The sequence below is a fragment of the Puntigrus tetrazona genome, chromosome 9, assembly GCF_018831695.1.
Source record: "Puntigrus tetrazona isolate hp1 chromosome 9, ASM1883169v1, whole genome shotgun sequence".
NCBI lineage: Eukaryota > Metazoa > Chordata > Actinopteri > Cypriniformes > Cyprinidae > Puntigrus > Puntigrus tetrazona.
The window spans coordinates 24,140,089-24,167,588 of NC_056707.1; the positions used below are offsets into that span (position 1 = coordinate 24,140,089).

The 27,500-nt window shown below is 35.6% G+C and overlaps 2 protein-coding genes across 2 annotated transcripts in view; one reads left to right on the forward strand and one right to left on the reverse strand.

Moving 5' to 3' along the window:
• galnt3 (UDP-N-acetyl-alpha-D-galactosamine:polypeptide N-acetylgalactosaminyltransferase 3 (GalNAc-T3)) overlaps nt 1-1,285 on the forward strand; it is a 20,292-nt gene extending 19,007 nt beyond the window's left edge. Inside the window, exon 12 of the mRNA XM_043249670.1 lies at nt 1-1,285. This exon is cut by the window's left edge and continues 2,000 nt beyond it. The gene's annotated coding sequence lies outside the window, so the exon portion shown is untranslated.
• Nucleotides 1,286-2,577: 1,292 nt separating this feature from the next.
• csrnp3 (cysteine-serine-rich nuclear protein 3) overlaps nt 2,578-27,500 on the reverse strand; it is a 51,137-nt gene continuing 26,214 nt past the window's right edge. Inside the window, 5 exon segments of the mRNA XM_043249607.1 lie at nt 2,578-7,834; nt 7,837-8,205; nt 9,207-9,503; nt 10,749-11,008; nt 15,385-15,585. Of these exon segments, the coding sequence (XP_043105542.1) occupies nt 7,079-7,834; nt 7,837-8,205; nt 9,207-9,503; nt 10,749-11,008; nt 15,385-15,585 (1,883 nt within the window). The 3' untranslated portion in view covers nt 2,578-7,078.

Here is a 27,500-nt window from a genome sequence, read left to right on the forward strand (position 1 = left end):
ATTATAGATAAAATGCTTCAAATAATTTAATGCAACGTTTAGATTTTACAGCACCAAAGACTTCCTGAAAGTATTTGCTTCGTATCGCTTTCATTTTCACAAAGCTAGTTTTTTTTTTTTTTTTTTCTTTAAATGCAGTGAAGTCAGTCCTGTTCTGCAGCACATTTCTGCTCCATAACTTATTAAAAAAAACAATATTCGGTTGTGATTTAATAAATATTTCTGTAAACTGCTTCAGCAGCTTTTCAGAAATAGGTTCCGGTCAAAATGAGAGTCTTCAGCTTAACAGCTTCACAGTGAAGATTGATGTAAACTAGTTTATTAAGTCAGATAAAACCTATACGCGCATCTCGAAATGAAAACGATATTTTGAAGAAAACGCGTTCGGTTTGGAATATTATTTTGAAGTGCAACAACGTTATAAAAAAAGACATTCACTAAAACTAAAATGGTGAAATAAACTGGTTTTAAAATTATAAAAAATAAATGTATATAATTAAATTAAATGCAAAAGTAATTTAAAAGTATGCTTTATTACTATATACAGTAAAATAATAAATGGAGACATGAAAATGTGTTGCACAGCAGGAATGATGCTGATATTTTAAATGTAATTTCTGTAATTTCGTTTAAGCCCTTTTTTTGTTTTATTTTACTCTACTGAAATATTTTGATTCTTAGATGTTAGTTTTGTATATTTCGGCATGTTGTTGAACATTGTGAATATTTGATGAGAGTTAGGTAAGACCGAAGGCCTGATATCACGCAGAATGACAGAGACTGGCAGTAGAGGGCGCTGTTATACAAGCGTCTGCCTTCAGTACATTCAGTCTTCACATGAAGAAGAGAGTGAAAGCCAAAACATCAGGCCAGAAATGTTCTCTCTCTCTTTTTAATTACAGCAGGTGTATACATCAGTCACAAATTTGGTTTATACACCGCTATTCCATAATAATGCCATGAAGCGATGTAGATTAATCTTCTTTGTTTAGAATATATTTTGTAATAAAACAAAAAAGGATTTAATTTTTGTAAGAGTGTTTCTGAAGTACAGAAAAGAAACTAATTACACAATTTCACATTCAAAACAGTGAAATATAATGCTTTAGTCCCTCCGACTCTCTGTCTCTACCCGATGTTGCTTTTTTTGAGTGGAAGTGGAGGGGTAAAAAAATGGCAATTTGAATTGGTAAAATAATTTTTTGTGTATTTGAATAGAAATGTATGTTGTTACATTTTTTGTTTGAACTCTGAAATTGTTTTGAATAAAAGGGTTTCAAATGCATCTCTCTCTCTCTCTCTCTGTCTTTTTCTTTCCATCTGTCTGTCTCTCTTTTTGTCTGTCATCTCTCTCTCTCTTTGTCTGTGTCCCTGTCTGTTGTCTCTCTCTCTCTCTGTCTTCATCTATGCATCTGTCTGTCGTCTTTCTCTTTGTCTGTGTCTCCATGTGTCTTTCCGTCTGTCTTCATCTGTCTCTCTCTTTTGTCTGTGTCTCCATCTATCTCTATCTGTCTTCATCTGTCTGTCTCTCTTTTTGTCTGTCTCTGTCCATCTGTCTCTCTTTTTGTCTGTCTTCATCTGTCTCTGTCTGTCCGTCGGTCTCTCTCTGTCTTCATCTGTCTCTCTCTCTGTGTCTCTGTGTCCGTCTGCCTGTCTGTCATCTCTCTCTGTCCTCATCTCTCTCTTTGTCTGTGTCTCCATTTATCTCTGTTCGTCTGTCTTCATCTGTCTTTCTGTCTCTCTCTCTGTCTGTGTCACCATCTCTCTCTCTGTGTCCCTGTCTGTCGTCTCTGTCTGTGTCTCCATCTCTCTCTCTCTGTGTCCCCGTCTGTGTCTCCACCTATCTCTGTCTGTCTGTCTCCATCTCTCTGTCTGTCTCCATCTCTCTCTCTGTGTCCCCGTCTGTCGTCTCTCTCTCTCTGTCTGTGTCTCCATCTCTCTCTCTGTGTCCCTGTCTGTGTCTCCATCTCTCTCTCTCTGTGTCCCCGTCTGTGTCTCCACCTATCTCTGTCTGTCTGTCTTTCTCTCTGTCTGTCTCCATCTCTCTCTCTGTGTCCCCGTCTGTTGTCTCTCTCTCTCTGTCTGTGTCTCCATCTCTCTCTCTGTGTCCCTGTCTGTCGTCTCTCTCTCTCTCTGTGTCCCAGTCTGTCGTCTCTCTCTTTGTCTGTGTCTCCACCTATCTCTGTCGGTCTGTCTTTCTCTCTGTCTGTCTCCATCTCTCTCTCTGTGTCCCTGTCTGTCATCTTTCTCTTTGTGTCTCCATGTGTCTTTCTGTCTGTCTTCATCTGTCCATTTGTCACTCTCTTTGTCTGTGTCTCCATCTGTCTCTCTGTCTTTGTCCGTCTGTCTTCATCTGTCTCCCTCTCTGTCCGTCTGTCTTTCTGTCTCTCTGTCCATCTGTCTGTCTCTCTTTTTGTCAGTCTTCATCTGTCTCTGTCCTCATCTGTCCATCTGTCTCTCTCTGCTTGTCTCTCCCTATCGGTCTATCTATCCATCTGTCTGAAATCTTCAAGGCAAGGGTTTGTCATGCAACCCCCTTTTTTCCCATTTAGTGATTTATGAAGCAACAAAAAGCGCTTTAACAAAGAGAATTTTTATTCAATACATACCGTTTAAGGAACGCACAATAAATACACATCATAATAGATCATTCATAAGAAATACTGAAAACAGAACGAGAACTGCGATTCTAACTGGTAACATGATATGACGACTCCTGTCTGCTGCCAGTTCATCCGGTCCCGCTGTAGTACAGGGTTCAGTGACATTACATCTGTACACATGTCTTTCATATCCCATAATGCATCAAAGACTGAGGTCTGTTGTACCAGCACTGTGTGTGTAAGTCAAGAAGTGAAGTAAAGACAAATCTGGACCAATGTCCAGACAATAAATCCTAGAAGGCAAAAACACAGAGTGAATTTGCTTTTGTAGAATTTGAAACAATGGCAAAAATAATTAAAAAATGAAGGCATTCACTTTTAAGTAATCCATCGGTTACTTAAGCCAAGGCAGTGATCCAATGCTGCTGCCCAAATTACCATTGCAACATTCAGTATTTCAGTCATTTCAAAGCACATCTTTCTTTACTTGTTTTATCTTTAAAGGCGAAGTATGTCATTTCTGCACCAATGGCAGCCGTGAGTGTTTTATTTTAGGTTCTGGGTGGATGCTCAAAATGATGAAATTGTTGAATATTGACGTCTCAAATATTTTAAAAGTAAAAAGTGACAAAAATTCTGAAGCATAACGTCATAATTGTGACAAAATTTAGAAATGATGAGTTATGTAAATACAAAACATTTAATTTATGACAAAAGCAATAATGACATCAAAAGCCAGAAAATGATAAAAAAGTCAATTATGACGATGACATTCACAGACAAAATTGACAAAAATTAAAAAATTACAAATAAAGTATTACGTCAACAGGGGAAAGTGACAAAAAATCAAAATTATGAGATGAAAGTCATAATCTCATAAATCTTATAATTTTGACTCATTTGTTTTTGTAATGTCAAAATTACGACTTTTGTCACAATATTTGTCGTAATTTAAAATCTATGACATTTTAAAGCATCTATTTAAACGATTTGATATTCATGAAATGCATGTTTATATTATGTGTCACAAATGATTTTCCGTACGGAGAGGTAATGGCGCACCACTCGAAGCATAGCATTTTGAGGTATATTTCACGTTTGTAGAATAAAGATTTGCTTAACGCGTAAGGTTAGAGGTCAAAGGTTCTGAATGTCAAAGCTGGGATGCATGTTTTAAACGACACACTTCACCTTTAAAGATCAGGTTATTTCATTCCCGCCCCCACGAGGTCACGCTACAATGTTGATGACATAAAAGGCATTTGATTGTCCTGTCTTGAGCTTATTGAGGGACATTCTCCATCGGACAATGGCTCTCTTTAATCAAGAGGATAAACAAACCGACAGATGCATCATTAAGGTTTGTGCGTTAAAAACGGCTTCATCTCAACTCGTCAGTGCTTCAAAGTAATATTTCACACAAAAGCGATTATCCTGTGATTACGTAAACACCCTCATGTCGTAGAAGGAATATCTTTCTAAAAGTTCTCTCTTTTTTTTTTTTAGGGAACAAAACAACAGCGTACGAGTTCAGAACGACCTGGATGAGGGTGAGTAAATAATGACGGAATGCTTCTTTCTGAGCGAACTTTCCCTTTAACACGGGAGGAAATCACTCCTTTCAACGAACATTAGCTTTCACGTGTGGCATTATCACACTGTAAACTATTGCACTTCACAAATTACTCTTCAGAATGATTTATTCGGTCAAAGCTGATTTTTTTTCAATTAAATAGCCGTAAAATATTTATCACTATAAATCGAGAAAAATCGCTTTCCTGGCCTCCATCCATTCGATACCTTTTATGCAATAAATGTAAAGCATCACCTTGCACGAACCTAATATGAGTTAATTTGTATTCTAGACTTCATAATTTAAACACTTTTAAAAATCATCTTCGCCTGACGGAAACGGAACGCTTCGTTCGCAGTAACTTGATGCATTTCAAAGTGCGTTTCATCAGAAATCCCTGTATAATCCCAAAGATAATTCAAGACTTCAGTATCTCAGAGTTTCGTAAGACAGAGAGTCTGATCATTTTCATTACGGTTTATCTGGTCTAAAAAGTTAAATCTGTCATCTAACTACCTTCTGTCTCCTATCTGCCGTTTAAAAAAATGCAGATAGATATGATATATATTTCTTGTTAGTGTCATCAAAAAAAAACATCCTTCATGTCTCCATTAAAAACTTGGAGATATGTTATAAAAACATAATCTAGGGCTGTGTTCGGAATAGCACGCTAACATACTACTATATACACACGGTATGTATATGCACACCATACTGCATCCAAAAATGTCCATATATGTATCCAAATGTTTCATAAGATTTTTTTATATGAAAATTTTTATTTTAAATCAGTTGCCAGTATACTATAAGAGCTTGTTTCTGCCACGCGATGAGAAAATAAAAAGAGTGACTATCACTTTATATCTCACAGTTCAGACTTTTCAGTCTCAGAATTCTGAGAAAAATGGCAAAAAATCGCAAGATATAAACTTGGAACTGTACGACGTCATTTCGCAATTGCTAGAAAAATCTAAATTGAATTCAGTTTTTTTTTTTTTATTTTGTGTTGGAAACTAAAAACAGCTGCTAGACGTAAACTAGCAATTGTGAGAAAGCGAGTCGGATATTTATCTCGCAGTTTTTTTACGAATACGTATTTTTACTTTTTTGTTTTCGTTTTGCTGTGATAGGATAGTTTAGAGTTGACGGGAAGTGCGTTGGGAGGAGAATTCAAACATGGGATGCCCAACGTCTCGCAATTCAGAAAAATCATCATTGCATCATCATCAAAAATTATAAGCAGAAAAAATATAAAAAATGCATTATTTTTTTTTTATCCTGTGGTGGAAACGAGCTTCCGTAGTATACAGATTAGTATACGGATAATATATTATGCAGTAAGTAGTAAGCAAGTATTCCATTCCAAACGCAGCCTTAGTCATGGCACGGTACCAGATAGCCCCGCCCCCTTTAGTGTTCAGGTAACAATTGGTTGCGGTTCTGTATAATATCAGCCAATGGAAAAGTGCAATTATGTTGAGGAAATGTATCGTGTTCACAACTTAAATGCGGTTTTGGTTTTGTAAGCAAAGGCAAATGAACAGCACACATTTTAAGAGCCGTTTTCATGCTTTCACCAACTCTTTAAAGCATGAAGTATGTGTACGAAAACGCAACAGTATTATTTTCTTTTACAGTACATCGAACTCTTACAAAACCATAAACCAGCGATGAAAGCTAAAAAAAACCCCAAAACAAAACATGCTTTTATCAAACATTTAGATATACACTTACTTCAGAACACTAACAGCAACAATCTTTTTTTTTTTTTCGTTTTCTTTTTTGCACCACTGACACAGATACATAGAAAAGTTCTATCCACATTTCTGCTCAAAACTAGAACTTTTGAAATTACAAGAAACATTGCACGAGCCTAAGGCCAGTAATAGACTTTGCGCCAGTACGTAAACGCTCGGCCGACATTTTACAAGCGTGGACCTGAAGTTCACCCCAAAAATTACAATTCTGTCTTTTATTCACCCTCATGTCTTTCCGAGCTTTTTTTTTTTTGCTTCTGCACAACATACAAGAAGTTAGCGTTAACAGCGCTGGACTATATTGGACTCCATTTACCTTTATGTATAGACAAATTATTTATTTTTATCGTCTTAAAACGGGTTCAGAATGACGTAAGGGTGAGTAAATAATAAAAGTGTTTCAGTTTTAAGTGGACTGTCTCTTTAAGTTCCTGCTCTAGTGGTAACCTCAAGGGGGCAGCATACTAATGTATGTTGATTAAAATAAAAACAATGGGTCTCATTTATTACTAAGCGCTCGTACGCATGAATTTGTGCTTAAAAATGTGTGCAAATGAATATGAACACATCAAGACGTTTCGTGCAAAAATTGTATGTAAATATATGGAAAAAACTAGAGCAACTGAAACCATGCGTATGAAAAAAATTATTGGTGGCATTATAATCACGTTAAGATTAAATTAATCATATTATAATCATGTTAAGATGGATTTTCACCACCTTGTTATGGATGGCCCTGGTTAAAAGTGATAATTGTTTGCGAAAAATAAGCTTGGAAATGGCATAGGTGTGTTTTATGCAAATTACTACAGTCAGTTGAGTTTGAGAACGCACATAGACACATTTCATAAGAAATATTCCTGTACGTATGCAAAAATGCAAAATATTCTATTATCAGTGAATAAGACCCATTGCGTATTCAAATCGAGTTTGCGTAGCTAGAAGCGTTTGCGTTAACGTACTTGCGTAGAGTTTTTCCGACCTAAAGCTTATACGCTCTGATTTTGCAGTTTAAATCGTTTTTGTTCTTTGCAAAGTTCAGTAAAAATACATATTTTTGGATCCGCCAAACGTTAAACAGGAAAACGAAACGTCGATGTGCAGAATCGAAGGCTGCTTTTATACTCTCGCGCTGCTCTCTGAATCTAAACCGGAGTGGGCTCAGCGAAAGCGTCCAGTAAAGTAGGTCCTTTCGTGTTGTCCGCTAGCGAAACTTCAGGCAGATTGTGAGACATCTCCTTTGGCTGTTCAGCTACGTAACAGTTCCCGTTGGCGTTGTAACTCGTATCCTGTGTATTGTTGTTCAGATAGTTTTGGAATTCCATCTGGCTCAGCTCTCCTGATTGGCTGAGGAAGGTCCCTTTGGATTGGACGCTTTTATCCGGCTCTGAGGCGCAACAGCCAATCACGGCCAAGTGGTGATTGGCGTATGGCTGCTCGGGCTGCTGGGAGTAGTCCGTGTACTGGTCAGTGGTCACATTGTAAGGACCCTGAGACATGACCCTACTGGATTCATTAACCCTGTCTTGATAAGACGCCGTGTCTCCTACGTAGGGCTCACTAGATTGGTTGGCGGAGGCTAAAAGTGTGGGCGGAGTAGCGTTTTCCATTTGGTAGTACTCCGCGGTGGAATTGATGTAGTAGGAGTTGCCGTTGGTTTGGTTGTCGGATGCGACCGTATTCTCAGAGTAACACATCACGGAAGGGGGCGGAGCCACTTCACTATTGGCCAATCCTGTGTCGAACTCTTCCGCCTTGTCTTCGTCCTCATTGTCGTCTTCCTCCTCAGAGTCGCTGTTCGCTAAACTCTGCGTGCTGGAGTCAGACAGACTGCAGAGACTGCTGCTTTCGTCCTCGTCGTCTTCGTTCTCATCTTCTTCGTCATCTTCGTCCTCTTCGTCCCATCTTCCTCATCCTCGTCGTCTTCTTCCTCCTCCTCCTCCTCCTCCTCCTCTAAAGTGTCGTCCATGTCGTCGCCGGCCTGGAGATGCATGATGGTGGTCTGCGGTACCGTGTCCGGGATCGCGTATTCCAGCGCATGCTGGCCTGTCGCCAGCGGGCTGCAGTGACCGTTCGGGTCGCCGTGGAAACCGTTTCCGGTCGGCGCGACGACGCCGGAGTTCTGCTGCTGCTCGCGGCTCTTCTCGAGTTCCAGCTTCATGATGGTGTGCAGGAAGTGAGTCCGAACTCGGATGGGGTTGAACTCGATCCTGCCGGCTGCGTTGCTGCAGCCCTCTTTCGTGCAGCCGCACGGGAACGACATGCGGTCCACCTGTGGACATCCAAGAACACTTGAGCACAGGCCAGTTTAGAGTGGTTTGAATTACACACAGCAGGAATGGTCTAAATAAAGGCCCTCGCTCTTTTGAGGCCTGATGCGCTGAGTAAAATTTAACCAGCTGTATCAGTCAGACCTAATCGGTTCTATCAGGGCACACCTCCATTAAACTTTATCTCTGGACATCTTAATCATTTATGCTTGTTAGTCTGCCATGTTAAATTTCCTCGACAGGGTTTGTTTTACTACAGTACGGCGAAGGAGGGCTCTCTTGAGGAAAGCAAATCATCTCCTGATGCGGTTCTAGCGACATTATACAATGTGTCACAAACATGTAGTTCACCTCAAAGTAAAAATACCTCACTAAAGACTATTTTTATGGCCAATACAATTGTTTTGGATTATATTTATGACAGTTTTTTTCACATTTATTTATTTCTGGTAATGCTACAATATGAATACAAATAAATTCATGGATTAAATAAATATAATAATATACAATTTTAAAAGTAAAAAAGGATAGTAATTGCTAATATGAAAATAATATAATATAATATAGAATATTTACACTGTAAAATATTTAAACATATTTGATTATAAAAATTTTTTCACATTTATTTATTTATGGAAATGCTACAATATGAATACAAATAAATTCATGGATTAAATATAATAATATACAATTTTAAAAGTAAAAAAAGGATAGTAATTGCTAATATGAAAATAATATAATATAATATAGAATATTTACACTGTAAAATATTTAAACATATTTGATTATAAAATTTTTTACTGTGTCCTATGGTGTGACATAGTAAAAATACAATAAATAAATGCATCTTTATTGAATGAAATGTGACTTTATTCTTAAATTAAATGGCATGAGAAAGGTTCATCTTCAGTGTCAAAGATGATTTGTTTTTACATTTTTGCTGTCACACCATAGGACACACTGATACGTCAGCTACCCATGTGTGTGCGTTTGCTGATCACACCTGACACTTGATGCCAGCGAGGCTACATGTGCAGGTCTCTGGGTCACAGAAGAGTCTGCAGTCGCAGCCGCAGTCTTCCCTGGACACCCGGATGGCCCGTAGCTCATGTTTCTCCTCCACATCGATCTTCTTGACGCCAGATGAGCGCAGCAGAGCGCGCCGCTTCTTAGTGGTCAGCGGCTGAAGGAAAAAGTATTCATCCACCTCTGTGTTATCAATATCCAGGTCATCGTCAGAGATGTCATCCAGCGTGAGAGCGTTGGCCTCCTCGGACTCCACCGAGCCGTTCTTCGTCAACTGAGGACGATACGAAAGGTGACATGTTAAAGATGTTTGCGCAGTAACATAGTAGTAACTGATCAGATTCCGAAATTAAGTACTTGTCATTAAAATAAGCTACATTTTAAAATACTCGTGAACAGACTACAGAGATTACATATTATTCACACATGCTTATATACACTCAGAAAGTGCAGTTTTATGGATATTCATACATGGACTAGTCATTACTCGGGTGGCTAGACAACATTTGACCAATAGCTTTTGTCTCGCAAACTCATTAAAAAGCACAAATTCTCATTATTTCTTGTTCGCAAGCATTTTCAAACTTCTTTCGCTATACATTAAGTTTAAAGTGGTGGTCCATCGGCAATTCTGTAAAAAGACAATATCTCCTTTTGCTGATTTTGATTATGTTTGTTTATGCTCAAAAGCAACATCACACACTAACTACAGTTTAAAAAAAAGTGAAATCGAAATCATCGACCCCTTTAAGTACCCCTGAGATTTAAAAATAAATATTTGAACAATTAAGCATCACATTTGCATGTTCACAGTTCTCTGACATTTGTTAACGGTCGTACGGTGTGCAGGTAAACTTTTTTAGTAAGCTTTGAATGTTATTTTAAAAAGGTTTATTTCAATTTAAAATGTTTAGAATTTATTTGCATGCCTTTAATTAAACTCACAAAGCCACTGCAGCTCCTTTGGGAAACCTTAATATAATGTTGTTAATTACAATGAAAGGAATATATTTTCTCACTCTTTGTATTTTTACATCATTGTGGTACGAGATTAAATAAATGTGATAAACAAAATAAAGTAATCTAAATGTAATCTGATTATATTGCCTAAAAGGTAATGTAATGGATAAAGTTACTGTATATTTTTAACAATAACCAAAAATACATTGCATGGGTTAAAATGATTTGTTTTATGACAAAAATCATGTTCCATAAAGATATTTAGTATATTTCCTACAGTGAATACATTAAATCTTAATTTTTGATTAGTAATATGCATTGCTAAGAACTTAATTTGCACAACTTTAAGGTTTTTTTTTTTGCACCCTCAAATTCTAGATAATTAAATTGTTGTATCTTTGCCGAATTTAATCCTGACAAACCACACATCCCTTGTAAATCTTATTTATTTACAATAAATCTTGTTTCACATAAGACTTGTTTCACATTTGTAATCAGTAATGCGTCACGATTTGCAAGTAACCCGAATATATGTACGGCAAAGGAACGGTTTGCTTACCCGCAGCCGAATGGAGTTGAGTTTCTCCTCTTTCAGGTGATCTCGGAGCATGTCTCTGTGGATTCTCTCCTGCTCCATGGCGAACTCTCCCAGCGTGTACTGCCTCACGCAGCTGTGTCTGCTGGACATGCCCAGCGTGCTGCCACCCTGACTGGGCACGCTGGTGAAGCCCTGCCTCCGGCTGAAGTAATACACGGTCACCTTCTCGAAGTGGACCCTCCTCGTCCTCATCCGCTTCTCCCTCTTCAGTATCGAGGACGCTAGAAAGACATTAAAGGAGGTAAATAAAATTACAGTTCTGTTATTCGATTTGAAAGACACCGATATGCATCTTTCCGGTAACGGTGCAGTGCGTCCGAGCGATTCGTGGACTGAGTGATGCGTTTAATATCGACAACGTATTTGACTCTATTGAGTGATTTTGTTCATTTTACGCTGATTAATTTATATTAAGTGTATGCATTAACTTGTGCATTTATGCATGTGGTAGATGCTTTTATCCAAATCTGCTTTTCCATTCATGTTTAACATTATCTATCAGTTCTTGCATTCCCTGGAAACTGAACTCATGATCTTGACGTTGCTAGCACCATGCTACAATAATGCTAAAACTAACATTAGCTTCTCCATTCTTTTTCTATTTTTTTTTTTTTTTATTATTATTATTTATTATACAATTAATAAAAGCAAAAGAGGCCTCTAAAACTAGCTTGCTCTTTTATTTTCTAATCTGTTTTATTTTTTATATATATATATATATATATATATATATATATATATATATATATATATTTTTTTTTTTTTTTTAAACTTGCTATTTGTACTGCGTTAAGCTAACTGAGACTTGTTATAGCACTCGCGTATCATTGCTTTTTTTTTTATTTACGTTCTTTCCATTGTCCTCATTTGTAAGTTGCTTTGAATAAAAGGGTCTGCTAAATAAAATAAATGAATAAAAATAATGCATATTCCGTATATAGCAGTGAGAGTGTTCAGAAATCTGATTGGACTAATTTGCTCTTTTAGGATTAAATAAATTTATTCCAAATCATTCTGATTTAGCAATTGATTTATATTGTCTCTGCATGGCATTTTACTTGCTTTAAAATGTGTGTAAGATAGATAGATAGATGCATAGGAATAAAAATATATATATATATATATTGTTCCTGATTCTTTTAAAAGAAGCAATGCTACCACAGGCTTTACATATGTGAAATAAATTTAAAAAAATTATAAAAAAAATTAAAAATACATCAAAAACAGTAATATTGTGAAATATTATTATAATCTCAGCCAACTATTTTTAACATTAATATATTTTAACATATAATTTATTTCTGCGATTAAAGCTGAATTTTCAGCATCATTACAGCAGTCTTCGGTGTCGCATGATCCTTCAGAAATCATTCTAATATTGCTTATTTACTGCTCAGGAAACATTTCTGATAATGATTAACATTCAAAATAGTCGTGCCGCTTCATATTTTTACAGTATTCTCTCATAAATAGAAAACCCCCCAAAACATTTGTTTGAAATGGAAATCTGTTGCTAGCAATGTTTGAATACTGAAATATATTCTTTGCGAGTTATGTCACGCAGCTTTATTAGCAAGCCATCCTGCTCTGTGCGCCTCTAGTGGCTCCTTCAGTTCTCTGCACGCCGCCGGCTCCTATTGTTTGGCTATTTAAAGGGGGATGGTAAATATACCCTGTATAAATATCCCCAGTTTTGGCCTCCACAAGAGCGGAGTTTCCCTGATACTCTCTCCCACAGCTCCCTTCATGTCTGACACAAACAGGACAAATAAGAACCATCTGCTGCTGCCGGTCCCCCGCCCAGAACCACCAGCACACACACACACACACACACACACACACACGCACGCTTAACCCAGTCTGACTCTGGAGCTCCAGCACAACTGAAGCACAGGGTGGAGGAACAATTAGGTGATATGTATCTTGTTTAAGAGCCTTTTTTTCTTCATATGCATGAACAGGCTTTTATTTAGATACCTAGTTCTAGTAAAAAAGATCAATAAAAATATGCATTGTGATATATAAATCTGGATCATCTTCCGATGAAAAAAGTCAATGGAGTCAAAGAATTGGAAAAAAGTCAGAATTGTGAAAACTCACAATTGTGCGACTTTTACAATTATATGCTTATAGTGCATTTTTTTGCTCTTCTGTTCCACACATTTCACCCTTAAAATAAAACGTACGATTTATTCCGTGTAAAGAAAACGATGCGCGTTTAAAAAAAAAAAATATTTAATTTCACTATCATTTTATTTTCATGCCAATGAAGCAGTTTTTCCACGTGACATTCTCCTTGCAGTAATAAATGTAAAATAAAATGTACATATATTAATGTAAATATAATAAAATGCATTTATATTTGGTGATTCTCATTACTGTAATTAAGCAACTACATCGAAAACGATGTCTCCGTTCCAAAAAGTACCAAAAATAGGCTTCGGTTTATGTGCAAAATATAATAAGCATGCATCGTATTTGATATTTACATTTATAATGCATTAAAGCATATTCAAAACAAATGCCGTTTTATATACTTTATATTTACCCTATATAATAACTATATAAGTAAGAAGTGATAATTTGTCAAATTCTGCATATTAGAATTATTTCTGAAGGATCACATGACACTATACTATATACTATCACTGTATTTTAGTAATATTCCACAATATAGTCTTGTTTTTTTTCTTTGCTCAAATACAAAAGCATCTTTCGGAAATCCCAATAAATCTCAGCAACCCCAAACCTTTAAATGGGTCACAAAATTATGTGCAAACGCAGGTATATGAATATGGCGGTCATTATCATACCCTCGGATGTTTGCCACAGGGTTTGCATCTAACGCTCACTGGCTGTTCATCGTGTTCACAAGAATCCAGCTCAGCAGGTTGATTCGAATGCCAGTAATTTACGATTATGAGCTACATCTCACATCTCGACGTAGACGTGACCTCTCTCTGAAGCTTTCTAGAGGAGGAAACAGGCGTCCTCTGGGACTCGCTGCACCGTGGGTCATCCAAAGACGTCTGGTGCACATAAACTCCTAATTATTTTTAATGACGGAATCAAAGCGGACGAGCGCCACGAAAGAGAGGCGATGGAGAACTGAGGGCTGAAGAGCATCGACAGTGAGAACGCCGCTCTCCTGAAGCAACTTCTCGCTTTATGGCGAGTTAATTAATCTCTGTTTGTTTTAAAAGCCGCCGCATCTTTCTAGAAATGACGACTGATGCTTTTCAGGTGCTTTTTCGGCTCATGCGCACTTCGGCTCCGGCCAGATGTTTTACGTTTATTGCGATGATGGATATTTTCTCAAGCCCCCTTCAGACAAGCTTGATGACGATCAATATCAAATCTCGGTGATGAATTTTCCTTTCAAAGGGCCATTTTCTATTTTCTGCTACCAATTTCGAGCTAGCGTTTTTCCCTGGGGGCATTCTCTGGGAAACGGTATTTCCTATCTTCCTTCTCATATACCAACAGTTCGGTGCTTTAAAGGAATGACAAAACAGTTTTGCGCCAGTTGTCATTAAATGTAAAGGACCAGTTTAGCAAAAAGAAAAAAAACCAAAAACAAAAACAATATATATGTTTCTAAGACTATATAAAAGTGGACAAATAATGGCCAATTTACACCAAATACTTAAACTTCAGAGTCATGTTTTGCATTAAATCTTACGTATTTTTGACCTGGCAGCTTTTCCCTTTATGGGTATAAAATATAAATACGAAATATAAACCCAAAAGTCGCAATTACCCCTTTTTTTATCCTAAAAAAGGATAAAAGATAAAATGCGCAAAGAAAGAAATGAGCAAATACGCATGAGAAAAACTGAAACAAAACGTACTTCAACAATCATAATAGTGTTATTTACGTCTTCGATCGAGATACATTGAAGATGCATAAGTAAAGTGTTAAAAACAAAATTAAGATTATGCTTCAAAAAATATATATATAAATATCTGTCAATGGGGAGGAAAACTTAATTTCCCTTGGAATTAAGTTGATTTTCTGAGCCCTAGTGCTGTCAAACAATTGCCATTAATTGCATCCTAAATTAAGTTTTTGTTGATATAACGTGTGTGTGTACTGTGTATATTTATATTTATATACAATATAAATTATATTAATATAAATATAAGTACGTGTAAATATTTTCAAAATATATAATATATGTATATTTATACATTTATACATATATGATAAATAAACAAATAAGTGTGTGTGTATAAATGTATTTCATTATATATATATATATATATATATATATATATATATATATATATATATATATATATATATATATATATATATATATATATATATATATACATTTTCTTTATATTTCATGTATAATATATGCATAATAAATATACACAGTACACACACTAGTTTTAAATAATAAACTTACTTCTTATGTCATGTCTTTATTTTATGTAATTTCAGCAATTAACATGCATAGACTGTTTATGTTCCATTTCATTTTGGCCTTCAATTTTCTCGGCCTTCTAAAGCTCTCAAGGAGCCTTTCCCTTCATCGAATCCGCAGACGTATTTCACTGAAACATCTGATCAGTAATAACGGCGCCTGACCTGTGCGCTGCAGTGCGTGCGTTGATGAAGAGGACGATGCTGATGAAGAGTGGCTGAAGTGCGAGGCTGACGGGTTGACGCTGTCGCTGCTGTCTCCGCTCTCAGTGCTGGAGATCTCCTCCTCCTCAGACTCCCTCAGAGAGGAGCAGGGTGACGCTCCCTCCACCTCCTCAAACTTCCTCTTAAGGATTCCGCTCATGGCTGCACCAGACAAAAAAATAAATAAATAAATAACATTCGTTTTTAACATTGAGTTACTCGGCGTTTCAACGGAAAATCCTATGTACTTATAATCCTGGAAAGAGATCGACCAATCAGAGTTACAGAGATATTACACATGCATCGCTGCCCGGTCTCATGGCATAAATGTACCTCGGTGCAAAAACACGTACAGTAAAAAAGTACACCTTTTATTCCTTTTCACACGAGTTTCGTAACCATTTCAAATCTGTGCAAAAGGAAGCTGAAATGGCACGGCTGCGGTTTTGCATTTTTTTAACGCTATCTGAGTTGCACTCACTTTCGGTGACCGTCCCCGGATATTTCAATATGATATCAACCTATATCGATATAATAAAAACGTACCAGGTTTCACATATTGAACCTGTGTTTTAGCGCCGCTCAGTGGACATTTCTCTTTGAAGGTGCATGCTTTCATGTGACGCGCGAATCCTCTGTAAATTTTATTATTTATATTTCGTTTTATTGCAGAATATTCCGATACGGATAAATACATGCGGGTCAAATTCTATTTCCAAACGTGATGTTATACATTAAGAAAGCATGTTAAATGCAAGCACAGCATCGGCTTTAATATTTAAAATATATTTTGTGAAAATGAAATGCCAATAATAAGGGTCCACCGTCGCTGGGCGTAAAGGATGCAGACTAATTAGGTCAAAATTAAATAATGTACTTATTCTGGAGCCTGCTTATTAAAATATGTAATAGCAAAAGTGGTCACGGCGCATTTTATTCTATTTTAAGTTATTAAAAATAATACTTTTCGATTTAAAGAAAAGATGAAAAACGATTAAAACGCTGTGATACGTTTTTTAATGATTGTTGTTCTGAAAATACATGATAAGAATTTCTGGTATGTAAACTCATTACTTTTTGCTCAGAAAAAAAACATTGAAACATATATATATTGAACGGGGGAGAACAACTGCATTATAGTGTTGAGATGTTTGAAAACGTCATTTATAAATTATACACTATTATATAAATATATATTATTAATTAGAATATATATAATATATTATATATATATATATATATATATATATATATATATATATATATATATATATATAATATATATAATATTTTTTTGGTGTTTTTCACACACCGTTTGCTTCGAAAAAATGTCATTTGTATGAGATCCCTATGGAAAAAAAAAAAAAGTGGGCCACTGAAGAAGTGGTCAGCCATTGTTGCTCTATATCAAGCTCATGTTCTCGGAGATCCTCAAAGCACTCAATTAGTGATTAGCACACGTTAGAGCACACATCCTCCTCTCCTCTCCTTTCCTGTCCTCCTCTTCGCAGCCATTGATCACCGGGCCTCACAGGAACCCAGATGGAAGCAGAGAGAGAGAGAAAAAACTACTAATTGAATTCCACCTCAACCTTCCAGGAAGTCCATTTTGTCTGTGTTTGATTGAGTGTCTTCAGGAAAGAAAACAAACGGGGGAAACTCGAGATGAGTTTTCAGAGTCGCACTCATAAAGCGACTACCTCCGCTTCAGGAATTTATTAATCAAAGCACAAGGACACAGCGTGACCGAAAATAACACGAAATCAGACTCGGAGGCTGGGAAAAAGAAACGTTCGGCGGAGGGCTGTGAAAATAAGTGTAATCTTCGAATACGCAGAATAAAAAAATTAATTAATCTTGTTTTTACAATGAAGTCAGGTATCCTAGAGAAAAGTATAAAATGGTGCCGTACAAAAATACCGTTCACCTTTTGCACGTTTCTCAGCGGGAGGTCGTCATAGTTAACGTTCGAGCGGTAAATGGGAGAATATTTAGACGCTTTTTTAGAAACATCTAATGCATGATTTGATATAAAAGTTATATAATACAAAGTATAGTGTCGTAAATGTGCGAACAACTGATGACCGTCGAGAAACACAGTCACGGTCTTGTGAAAAGGGTCCCAAAAGGATTTTGACCCCCGGGGTTGCCAGTTGTTGGCACACAAAGCGTAACTGCAGCCATGGAAACCAGTAAGCAGAACTTAAAAAGCCTACATCTCTATGACCGGAAGAATATTAAAACATGGACAAATCAACTCATTCGCTATCTGTATAATGCTTATCGCCTTCTATCGTCAGTTGTGCTCATTCCTGTCGCGTGTCCTCAATCTGGCAACCCGTTTGAAGATGAAAGGCAAGACAAACGACACTCTCCTATATTTTGAATTAGGGCTGCGGTACCCATTTAAAGCTCTCTCCGCCGATGCTGCATGCTGCACAGAAGCAGCCGAGAAGCTAGCATAGCAATGCACTGAAAACATTCACAATACCTAACAACCACACGGCGATGCCCTGTCAAGCATCCGCAGAAAGGTGAGTTTTGCACAGGTGAGCACCACTTTCATTGTCTTTATAGAATGTGAAAATCTAGTTTTCTGCTCTTGCGTGTGATAAACCTGTTCCTGTTGTGTTCGGCCTGTTGGATTGGACAGATTTCACACGGATTCCCTAAACCTGCAGCAGCAGCGGCAGCACGTCCTGACAGTATCTTTTCCCTGCCGTCTCCTGCTTATTTCTGTAGCTAGAATTGAGCCAACGATGAGAAGAGTGAAAAAAGGAGACGTGCGCGCACATACACATGCGCACGCACACACAACAGAGAAAGCAGTGCGCCAGAGTCTGGAGAAGAAGAGAGAGAGAGAGAGAGAGAGAGAGAGAGAGAGAAGAAGGCTGGCTGGCAGCCTCATTACTGAAGGAGGGAAAGTGTTGTTTCACACTGCAAGCCTCACAGAGCCATCGGATGACGGCTGAAGCCAAGCAGAGCTGCTGATCAACTGAGATATTAGAGGCAGGGGAACAATAAAACCTGATGGCCCCATCCTCAAAAAAAAAAAAAATAAAAAATTAATATATGTATATATATATATATATATATATATATATATATATATATATATATATATATATATGTGTGTGTATATATATATATATATATATATATGTATATAGTATATATATATATATATATATATATATATATATATATATATATATACATGTATATATATATGTATATATATATATATATATATATATATATATATACATATATACATGTATATATATATATATATATATATATATATATATATATATATATATATACATATATATATATGTATATATATATATATATATATATATATATATATATATATATATATATATATATATATATATATATATATATATATATATATATATATATATATATATATATATATATATATATATATATATATATATATATATATATATATATATATATATATATATATATATATATATATATATGCATGTATATATGTATATATATATATGTATGTATATATGTATATGTATATATAATTTATATTAGCATACAGTTAATTGTTTAGCTGCGACTCATCACATCCAAAATACATTTTGTTAACATTACATATTTATTATGTGTACTGTGTATAATTATATATCTACAGATACACACACATACATATATTTTGAAAATATTTACATTTATACATTTAGATATTCTTATATTTACTATTATTATATAAATATATTTTATATATAAATATATAAAATAAAAAATAAATATATGTGTTTGTATTTATATGTACATAATAAACAGTATATACACATATATTATTATGTAAACAAAAACTATCTATCTATCTATCTGTCTCTCTCTCTATAGAACTCTCTCTCTTTTATATATATATATATATATATATATATATATATATATATATATATATATATATATATATATAAGCATAACAGCTGCATATGAGATATAACCAGAGATGCATATACACATTTAATATGCCTTTTTATGTCTACTTTTTAATGATAATATAAACAACAACAATAAACACATTTTCATGACATTATTCAAACATACATTAGCAATTAAAGACAAACCGGTTAAATATAACGAATATGTAATAAAGTGCACATATCGCACACTATAATGAGAGGTGTTGGACTGGATCATTTTTAGCTTTGGTTAGCATAATATATGAAATATGACTAATATGCATAAATAAAACACATGGCTTCAAAGGATTCTGCAGCAGAATGTAATCTCATGACACCGGAACGTTGTTTCTGCTCGTTCCGGCCCAGTTGAACCCCTGGGCAAGACCAGCCTCGGCCCGCGGGCTGCATGGGTCTCAGCTGAGGCCTATTGTTTCAGTGTGTGTGTGTGTGTGTGTGTGTGTGTGTGTGTGTGTGTGGTGAACACAGCAGCTGGAGAGCCTCCAAACCACAGCAGCGCTGCGGAATGTGTCTCCCTCTCCCTCCCATAAGGACAGAACACGGCTCTGTTCTCCACAGACACACTCAAAGCACCTAGTCTCAACCTCTGGAGCAACCCAGTCCACACAAAACTATACTACAGTACGCGCTACGAGGTGACTATAGGTCACCCTTAAGGCAACATGGCAGTAGTTGTCTTCAATAAGTGCATCTAAACTACCCACAAGGGTAGTTACATTCACGTTCATGCTTTATACTTTATATTTTTATCCAAACCAACTAATGGCGCATTCAGGCAAAGTACATTTTATCAGTTCTTGTTTTGCTTGAGAATCAAACTCATGAACTTGGTGTTAACAAAAAAACAAACTAAATAATAATAGTAAATACGTAGATAATATTAAGATAAATTAATTATTAAAAGTAAATCAGTATATATATATATATATATATATATATATATATATATATATATATATATATATATATATATATGATAAAAATAAATAAGTATATATATATATATATATATATATATATATATATATATATATATATACATACTGATTTACTTTTGATAATTTATCTTAATTTTATCTATTTTGCTTGTTTATTTTGTTTTTTCCTCTTTTCATTTTAGTTAAAGTTGAACTAATTTTAAACTAATTTTAAACACACTAATTAAATAACTATATATATATATATATATATATATATATATATATATATATATATATATATATATATATATATATATATATATATATATATATATATATATATATATATGTGTGTATATATATATATATATATATATATATATATATATATATATATATATTAAAATTTGTTAACTTGAACTAAAATGAAAAGACAAAAAGCAAAATAAACATTTCCCTAAATTAAGATAATTATTTAATTATTAAATGTAAATCATAATATATATATATATATATATATATATATATATATATATATATATATATATATATATATATATATATATATATATCAAATGTAAGTTATTTAGTAAATGATATACCTAATACTGCAATAAAGGTTAACAAAAAATATGTAAATATAAACATACAAAATTAATGTTTAAAATTTGTTAAACTTGAACTAAATGAAAGTGGGAAATATGAAAAATGAGTTGGATTAAGGTTTTAAGGTCATCATTTCTGTTTGAATCAGCTGAATTTATTGATCAGCGCACAACAGCAGAGAAAAATGCAAGTTTATTTATCGCTCAATAAAACTTTAAACCAGCATATATTGAACTTTGCTGTATAACATATTATACGCTGTTTGTGATTCCTAAATGACGCCTAAAATGACTGTGTAATGATGTTTTTAATATGATTACATTTAGCCATCTCGTCTGCTTGATGTTAAACCAGAAGACAAAGTGTTTTTGAGATGAATAAGAATGCTAACTGTTATCTATTTTCCCCATTACAGACTTCCCAAGCTTTCAAGGACCGCATGGAGAAACGTCGTTCCTGAAAGCACCGAAAATTCCCTTGATCTGAGCCCCGGATCCGTTTGAGTCCCGCTGATCCCGCAGCAGTCCGGGCGAGATGCGGGAGGTTCGCAATAATTGGAAATGGCTCCTCTAGTTTTGGAGACACAATGTAAGTCAATTTTCTCGTAATCATCATAATTAGTTCCCCTTGTTGAAAATCCATTCGCATTTTCCGTCCTCAGCGGATGCCCGCGCTGCTCTGCGATACCCGAAGCGGTTGCCATGGAGACGCTAATACACTCGCACAAATAGTGAATTTCACATTTGAGAGTCATTTCGCTTTTTTTTTTTTTTTCATTCGTGGGCCATCTACCCCCACACACACACACACACACACGCACACACACACACACGCACACATCCAAAATGTAAAATAATTTGGTGCATCTGTAATCGGAGGGAATTCACTGTGAAAAAGAATCGTTTAAGAATACGACTCGCGCCGCAAAATCATTATTATTGTGTTTTCTTACATGCGGATGCAACTTGCGGCTTTAAAGCGGTCGATGCTGAAGATCCCACGCTCGCTCGCGAGGCTACAGCCAGAGGAGCAACTTTTCCCATTTCTCGACACAATGAATCGGCATGACATCTCCGGCTAACCCGAGGTAACAGGAGCTGACTGCTGTACTAGTTATTTCTCCTCTACATCTCTAGCTCTCGCTCCCTCTCTCTCTCTCTCTCTCTCTCACCCTTTGTCTTCTCTTAGCTGCTGTAGTTTTCCACAGCACACTTGCAGCATGTTACAAGTGAAAATCCTGCAGCAAAAGCCAGCAGAGACAAAAACAGCCACTCCCCGGAGGAGCTCTGTACAATACAGACATACACATGTACAAACGCACATGGGCTTCAGCCTGGTCAATGCAGCACTGATAACCTACAGCGATCGATGCTTCTTGGCAGCGGATGCTCAGCGCTATGAGGAGACCTATAGTGGGTTGGGCAGGATGACCACAGTCTTATATCACCATGAGGCAAATGCTATATTACACTGACTGCATAGAACAATATAGTTCTTTTTTTCATCAAATTCTACTGAAATGCCATTACGGGGATAGTTTCGAGATATTTGACACATTTAATATTTCATAAAAAGTGTTTCTATATTAATACAGTAATGTGGTTATGTTAAATTAAAAAAGGTTTTTAAAATAATACAAATATGTATAAATACATTTATATTTAATTAATATATAAAATAAAAGTTCATATATTAATATATATATATATATATATATATATATATATATATATATATATATATTTATTTGTGAGTAATTTTTTTTATTAGTAATGCATTTTACATTATATTAATTTTTTATTATATACATTTATATAATATATATATTATATATATATATATATATATATATATATATATATATATAAATTAATTAATCTATATAAAAGGCTTATATATTAATATAATCGCAAGGAAATGCATATTTTGGGATAATCTTATCTTTACCACGTTTAATAAAAAAAGTTTTGGTTTTAATACAGTCATGTTTGTAATATTTATTACATTTAAACAAAAATAATGGTTTTTAGGTTAAGGCAAATAATGTATTAATACATATTTTGGCATAATTTATATTTAAAATATTTTATTGATCTGTAAAATAAAGATTTATATAGTAATAAAAGGATTCTGTATTACCTATTTTGGAATAATCCATATTTATTCAATTTAATCTATATAAAATGTTTATATATTAATACAATCTTGTAGAAATGCATATTTTGGGTTTATCTTTATTTAATATATTTGATTTATTTATGAAAAAGGTTTAAATACTATTGCAATCATGTGTTTGGGATATATATATATATATATATATATATATTCTATACACAAAATATATATATTTAAACAACTATATAATAATCAATATTTTAGAATAATCTATATGCATTTGAAAAAAAGTTATTTAGTAACACATCTCTGTTTCATATATTTAATTCATATATTTAAAAAAGGTTTGCATATAAATATATTTGTATATATATATATGTTTTTATTTTTATTTTAGGATAATCTATATTTAATCTACAAAAACAATTTAGAACGCAGTTGTATGGAAAATACTGGGAAATATTTGGAAATATATGGAAATTATATTTAATTTCACAAAAGCGCTTTATTTCAACATTTCAGTTGATAACTTTTCCTTTTTATTTGGAAGTAGTATCAAAATAGTATTCAAAACGTGAGAATGACAAGTCATTCTCTCTCTCTCTCTTACACACACACACACACACACACACATACACTTGAGATATCTAAATATAAAAATGTACTTATGTATGCCTATGATTCACTTAACATTTAGTTTTTAAGTGAATGCAGCAAGTTATAAAGTTGCTTGGCAACCGTATACAACTAACTTAACAACAAGTTCCTGGGACACAAATCTACGGCGTTACAATACAAAAATCACTACAGGTTAACAAATTCCTACTGACACCTCCTCTAGCGCGGGTCAAAGCAGCAGCTCGCTCTCGCAGAAGTTGACCTCAGATTTCCCATCAGGCCGTGCGCGACACATCAGAACAGAAACACGGGTCACGAGTCATGCCTCACTTCAAAATGCACCAACCTGCGTCCTCCGCCGCCGCCGCCGCCGCCTTTACTCTCCTTCAGAAACGGATGACGCGGTCCGAATGAAGGCCCTCCATTGCACTGGGACTCGAGAGGAGCCCGGGGCGAGAGAGAGGCGAACCCGGTCTCCACTGCCGTTAGCATACGCTCCGGTCTAAAACAGACCCTCTCATTCGCTCGAGCCACACAAAGACTCATTAGCTGCAGCCGGCGGAGGGCTGGAGATTGTGCACAGCGACGCCTGCCTGCCTGCCTGAGAGATCACATGGGTGGGAGAGAGAGAGAGAGAGAGAGCTGTGCCTGTGTTCCTGCTGTCTGCAGATATTTTTACCATCATGAGAGGGAGCGAGAGAGAGAGAGAGAGAGAGAGAGAGGGAAAACAGACAGCGGAGAGACAGTCGATAGCAGGCACAGCACCATAATCTGCAGAGGTGAACGAGGGCAGCCAGAAATGAGCCAAAAACACTCATATAAACAGTCAAACACGCACACTTGGGCTCAATGGGATTTGTGCTAATGAACTTGCGCTGCACTTGCGCTTCGTAAATACTCCTTTCCAGGCGGGCGATGTGAGTCACAGGCAGCCTCGCGTTCGAACGCATTAAACATCAGAGCTGGATGCTGTAATTGAATATACAGCGTTGTGGTAGAAACGCATCAGCTGGCGTTTACTGTACCGTATGCCGCATGCGCGCGTTTTTGCTCACCGAGGCCGCATTCGTTTCATTAAAGATACAGTAAAACATCGCGACATATTATTGCGACTGGGAATAACTGATCAGCATGTGAATTTATCGCAAAACGTAATTTGTTCCTTAGATGCAAAGCTGAATTTTCGGAGATCATCTTAATATGCCGATAAGTCGTTTTCTTCAGGACTCCTTGGTGAAATAGAAATATCTTGTAACATTAAAAATGCTGTTACTTCCGATCGATTTCTTTTTAAAAGAATGGCATGGTTTTAAATGGGAGCAAATAAATGATTCTGATTATTTCATGATTGTTTCATGATATATATATATATATATATATATATATATATATATATATATATATATATATATATATATATATATATATATACAAAGAGAAGCACTTTTGATATGACAAAAACATAGGTGTTTGATAAGCGAAAGCTAATTGTTGATGGTTGCTAAGCAACAACGCGATTCACTGCATTAATACAGAATTCAGTTGATGCACAATCATTGGAGGGTTTTAAACGTGCTTCAACCAATCAGACTTTAGGAAAGGAGCGAGCCGTTTGAATAATCAAATGAGATGAAGAAGCATTATTTATGTCGACTTTGAGCCCCTGGATGATCCACAGACAAACATCACCACATGCATAATTAATATTTTAATAAAAATATTTAATAAAATGCATAATAGTTTTATTAAAACAATTTTCTATTGGATTTATTGGCGAAACATCTATAAGGCATACTGTTAGTTATACTACTATATGAAATTTGCTCATAAAAAAACAAACAAAAACTGGAGAGTATAATTTTTCATATTTAGGTTTAAGAATCTAATATTCGTGGAATGGTTTTGCTTTGATGATCTGAATACTTGTTTTTTTTTTTTATTCGGCCACTAATTTTGTGATCAGCTTTCAAAAAGGAATTGAAAAAGAGTTGTTTGATTCATATCTCTGAATTAGTTTGATTCAAAGCATCGATTCACCTGTGCCATCACACACACGTTCGAGGGCATTTTTCATTTAGTTTTATGGCGATTTATCGTTGCGTATCGTCGCATAATTTTTTTTTTAATGCTGTGATTTAACTTTTTGCAAACAATGGCTTTTTTGAAACGATCCCTCTGAACGAATCGTTTTCACGGGTGCGCATAAACGTCTCGAACACCTCTTACGATGCACCCGGCCCCTCCGCACGATCAGTAAATAAAGCAGGAATTTGGGTTAAGAGTGCATCTAAATGAGTCTGGAAATCTCCTGGGAGCAGAGCTGTGGAGCTATCGTTAATGTTAGCATCAAAGTCCTTGCTTCGGGAAATCCTTCCACTCGACGGCACAGAGAAACACAAACAGAGAGTGCGGTCGTCCAGCTATTAGAGGATGAATAAACGCAGTGTCAAAACAGTTTGATTGCCGCTCGCGGCGCCGCAGCGAGACCCGTCCTCCGCTCGACCAGCCGTCCGGACCTCCTGTAATTAAGCCCGGATCTCGCTCGTGAGACTCTCTGGAGTAACAAGCAAAGTCCAGCAATTAAAAAAAAGCGGCGAACGGTCAATACACCTCTCCGCGGCAGAACGCCTAATTCCCGCCGTAATTATTCATTTTAAGCCTGTCTAATTCCTGCTAATGGTACTGTATTTCCCGCTCGCTTAAAACAAGGACGGGCTTGATGTGACGCGAGAAGCCTCTAAATCAACAAATCCTTCGAAGGAAGAATATTAAAGCACCCGTCGCTCATTTTTAAAGTGCTTAATCCCACCTATAACAGATTTCGTAGTGTGTTTCGGTGGAAGGCTTCAGGGGGAAAGCGCGTGTGTGTTGTTTTTGGATTTAATAAAGGTTTAAATCGGAGCTCCGACCGCGCTTCCGGCCGCGGATGGATTTATCCTGGACCGGGTTTTCTTTTGGAAAACGTCTCGAAAGGCAGCTTCTGTGTCGCCGTCTGATTCGCGGGAAAGCATTTTGCAGTATTACAGTAGCACGCTCTCGCTTCCTGCTTATCCACTGAAAATGATGGAATACTTCATTTCCTTCCATATAAAATGTTTATACCGACCCGAATCTATGGCCTCGCGGGTCCGTGACCCATTAGAGAGCGGAACAGACAGTCATGAACGGCTCAGTGCTTGATTTCACCAGAAAAATCTAATTATTCCCTCTCGTTTCCTCTCCATCTTGGAATGCTGCCTATTGTATAACAGTCATATCTAATTTGCATTCTCTCTCTTTCTTATGGGATATCGTACCAGGAGCTCCATTACGTAAAGATGCAAAACATATGACTGTCGGTCGACGTTCACACACACACACACACACACACACACACACACACACACACACACACACACACACACACTAAGGCTCTGCTCCAAAACCTAGCGAGCTGCCTACGTGGGTAGCATTTTAAGTGCTCTCAGCAGGAATGTTGTTCCAAAATGCATAATTATGTTTCCTTTTAAGATTAAGCATGTATTCTTGGTGCACAAGTCAATCTCATAATGCATTTCGCTGTGCAAAGTAAAAATATACGTAGAGTTAATTCAGTACTGAGAAATGTAGATAAAAATGTTGATTTATTAATAAAAAAAATGTGTTATTCATTATAAACCTTATAGATTATAATTACATAAATGTATATTATAAAAGTGACATAAAATTGGTCATTTAAATAATACATTTAGTAATATAATAAAATTTGTGATTTAAAAATATTTTAATTTTACATACATTTTGTGTATTTTATCTTTATGTTTGTATATATATATATATATATATATATATATATATA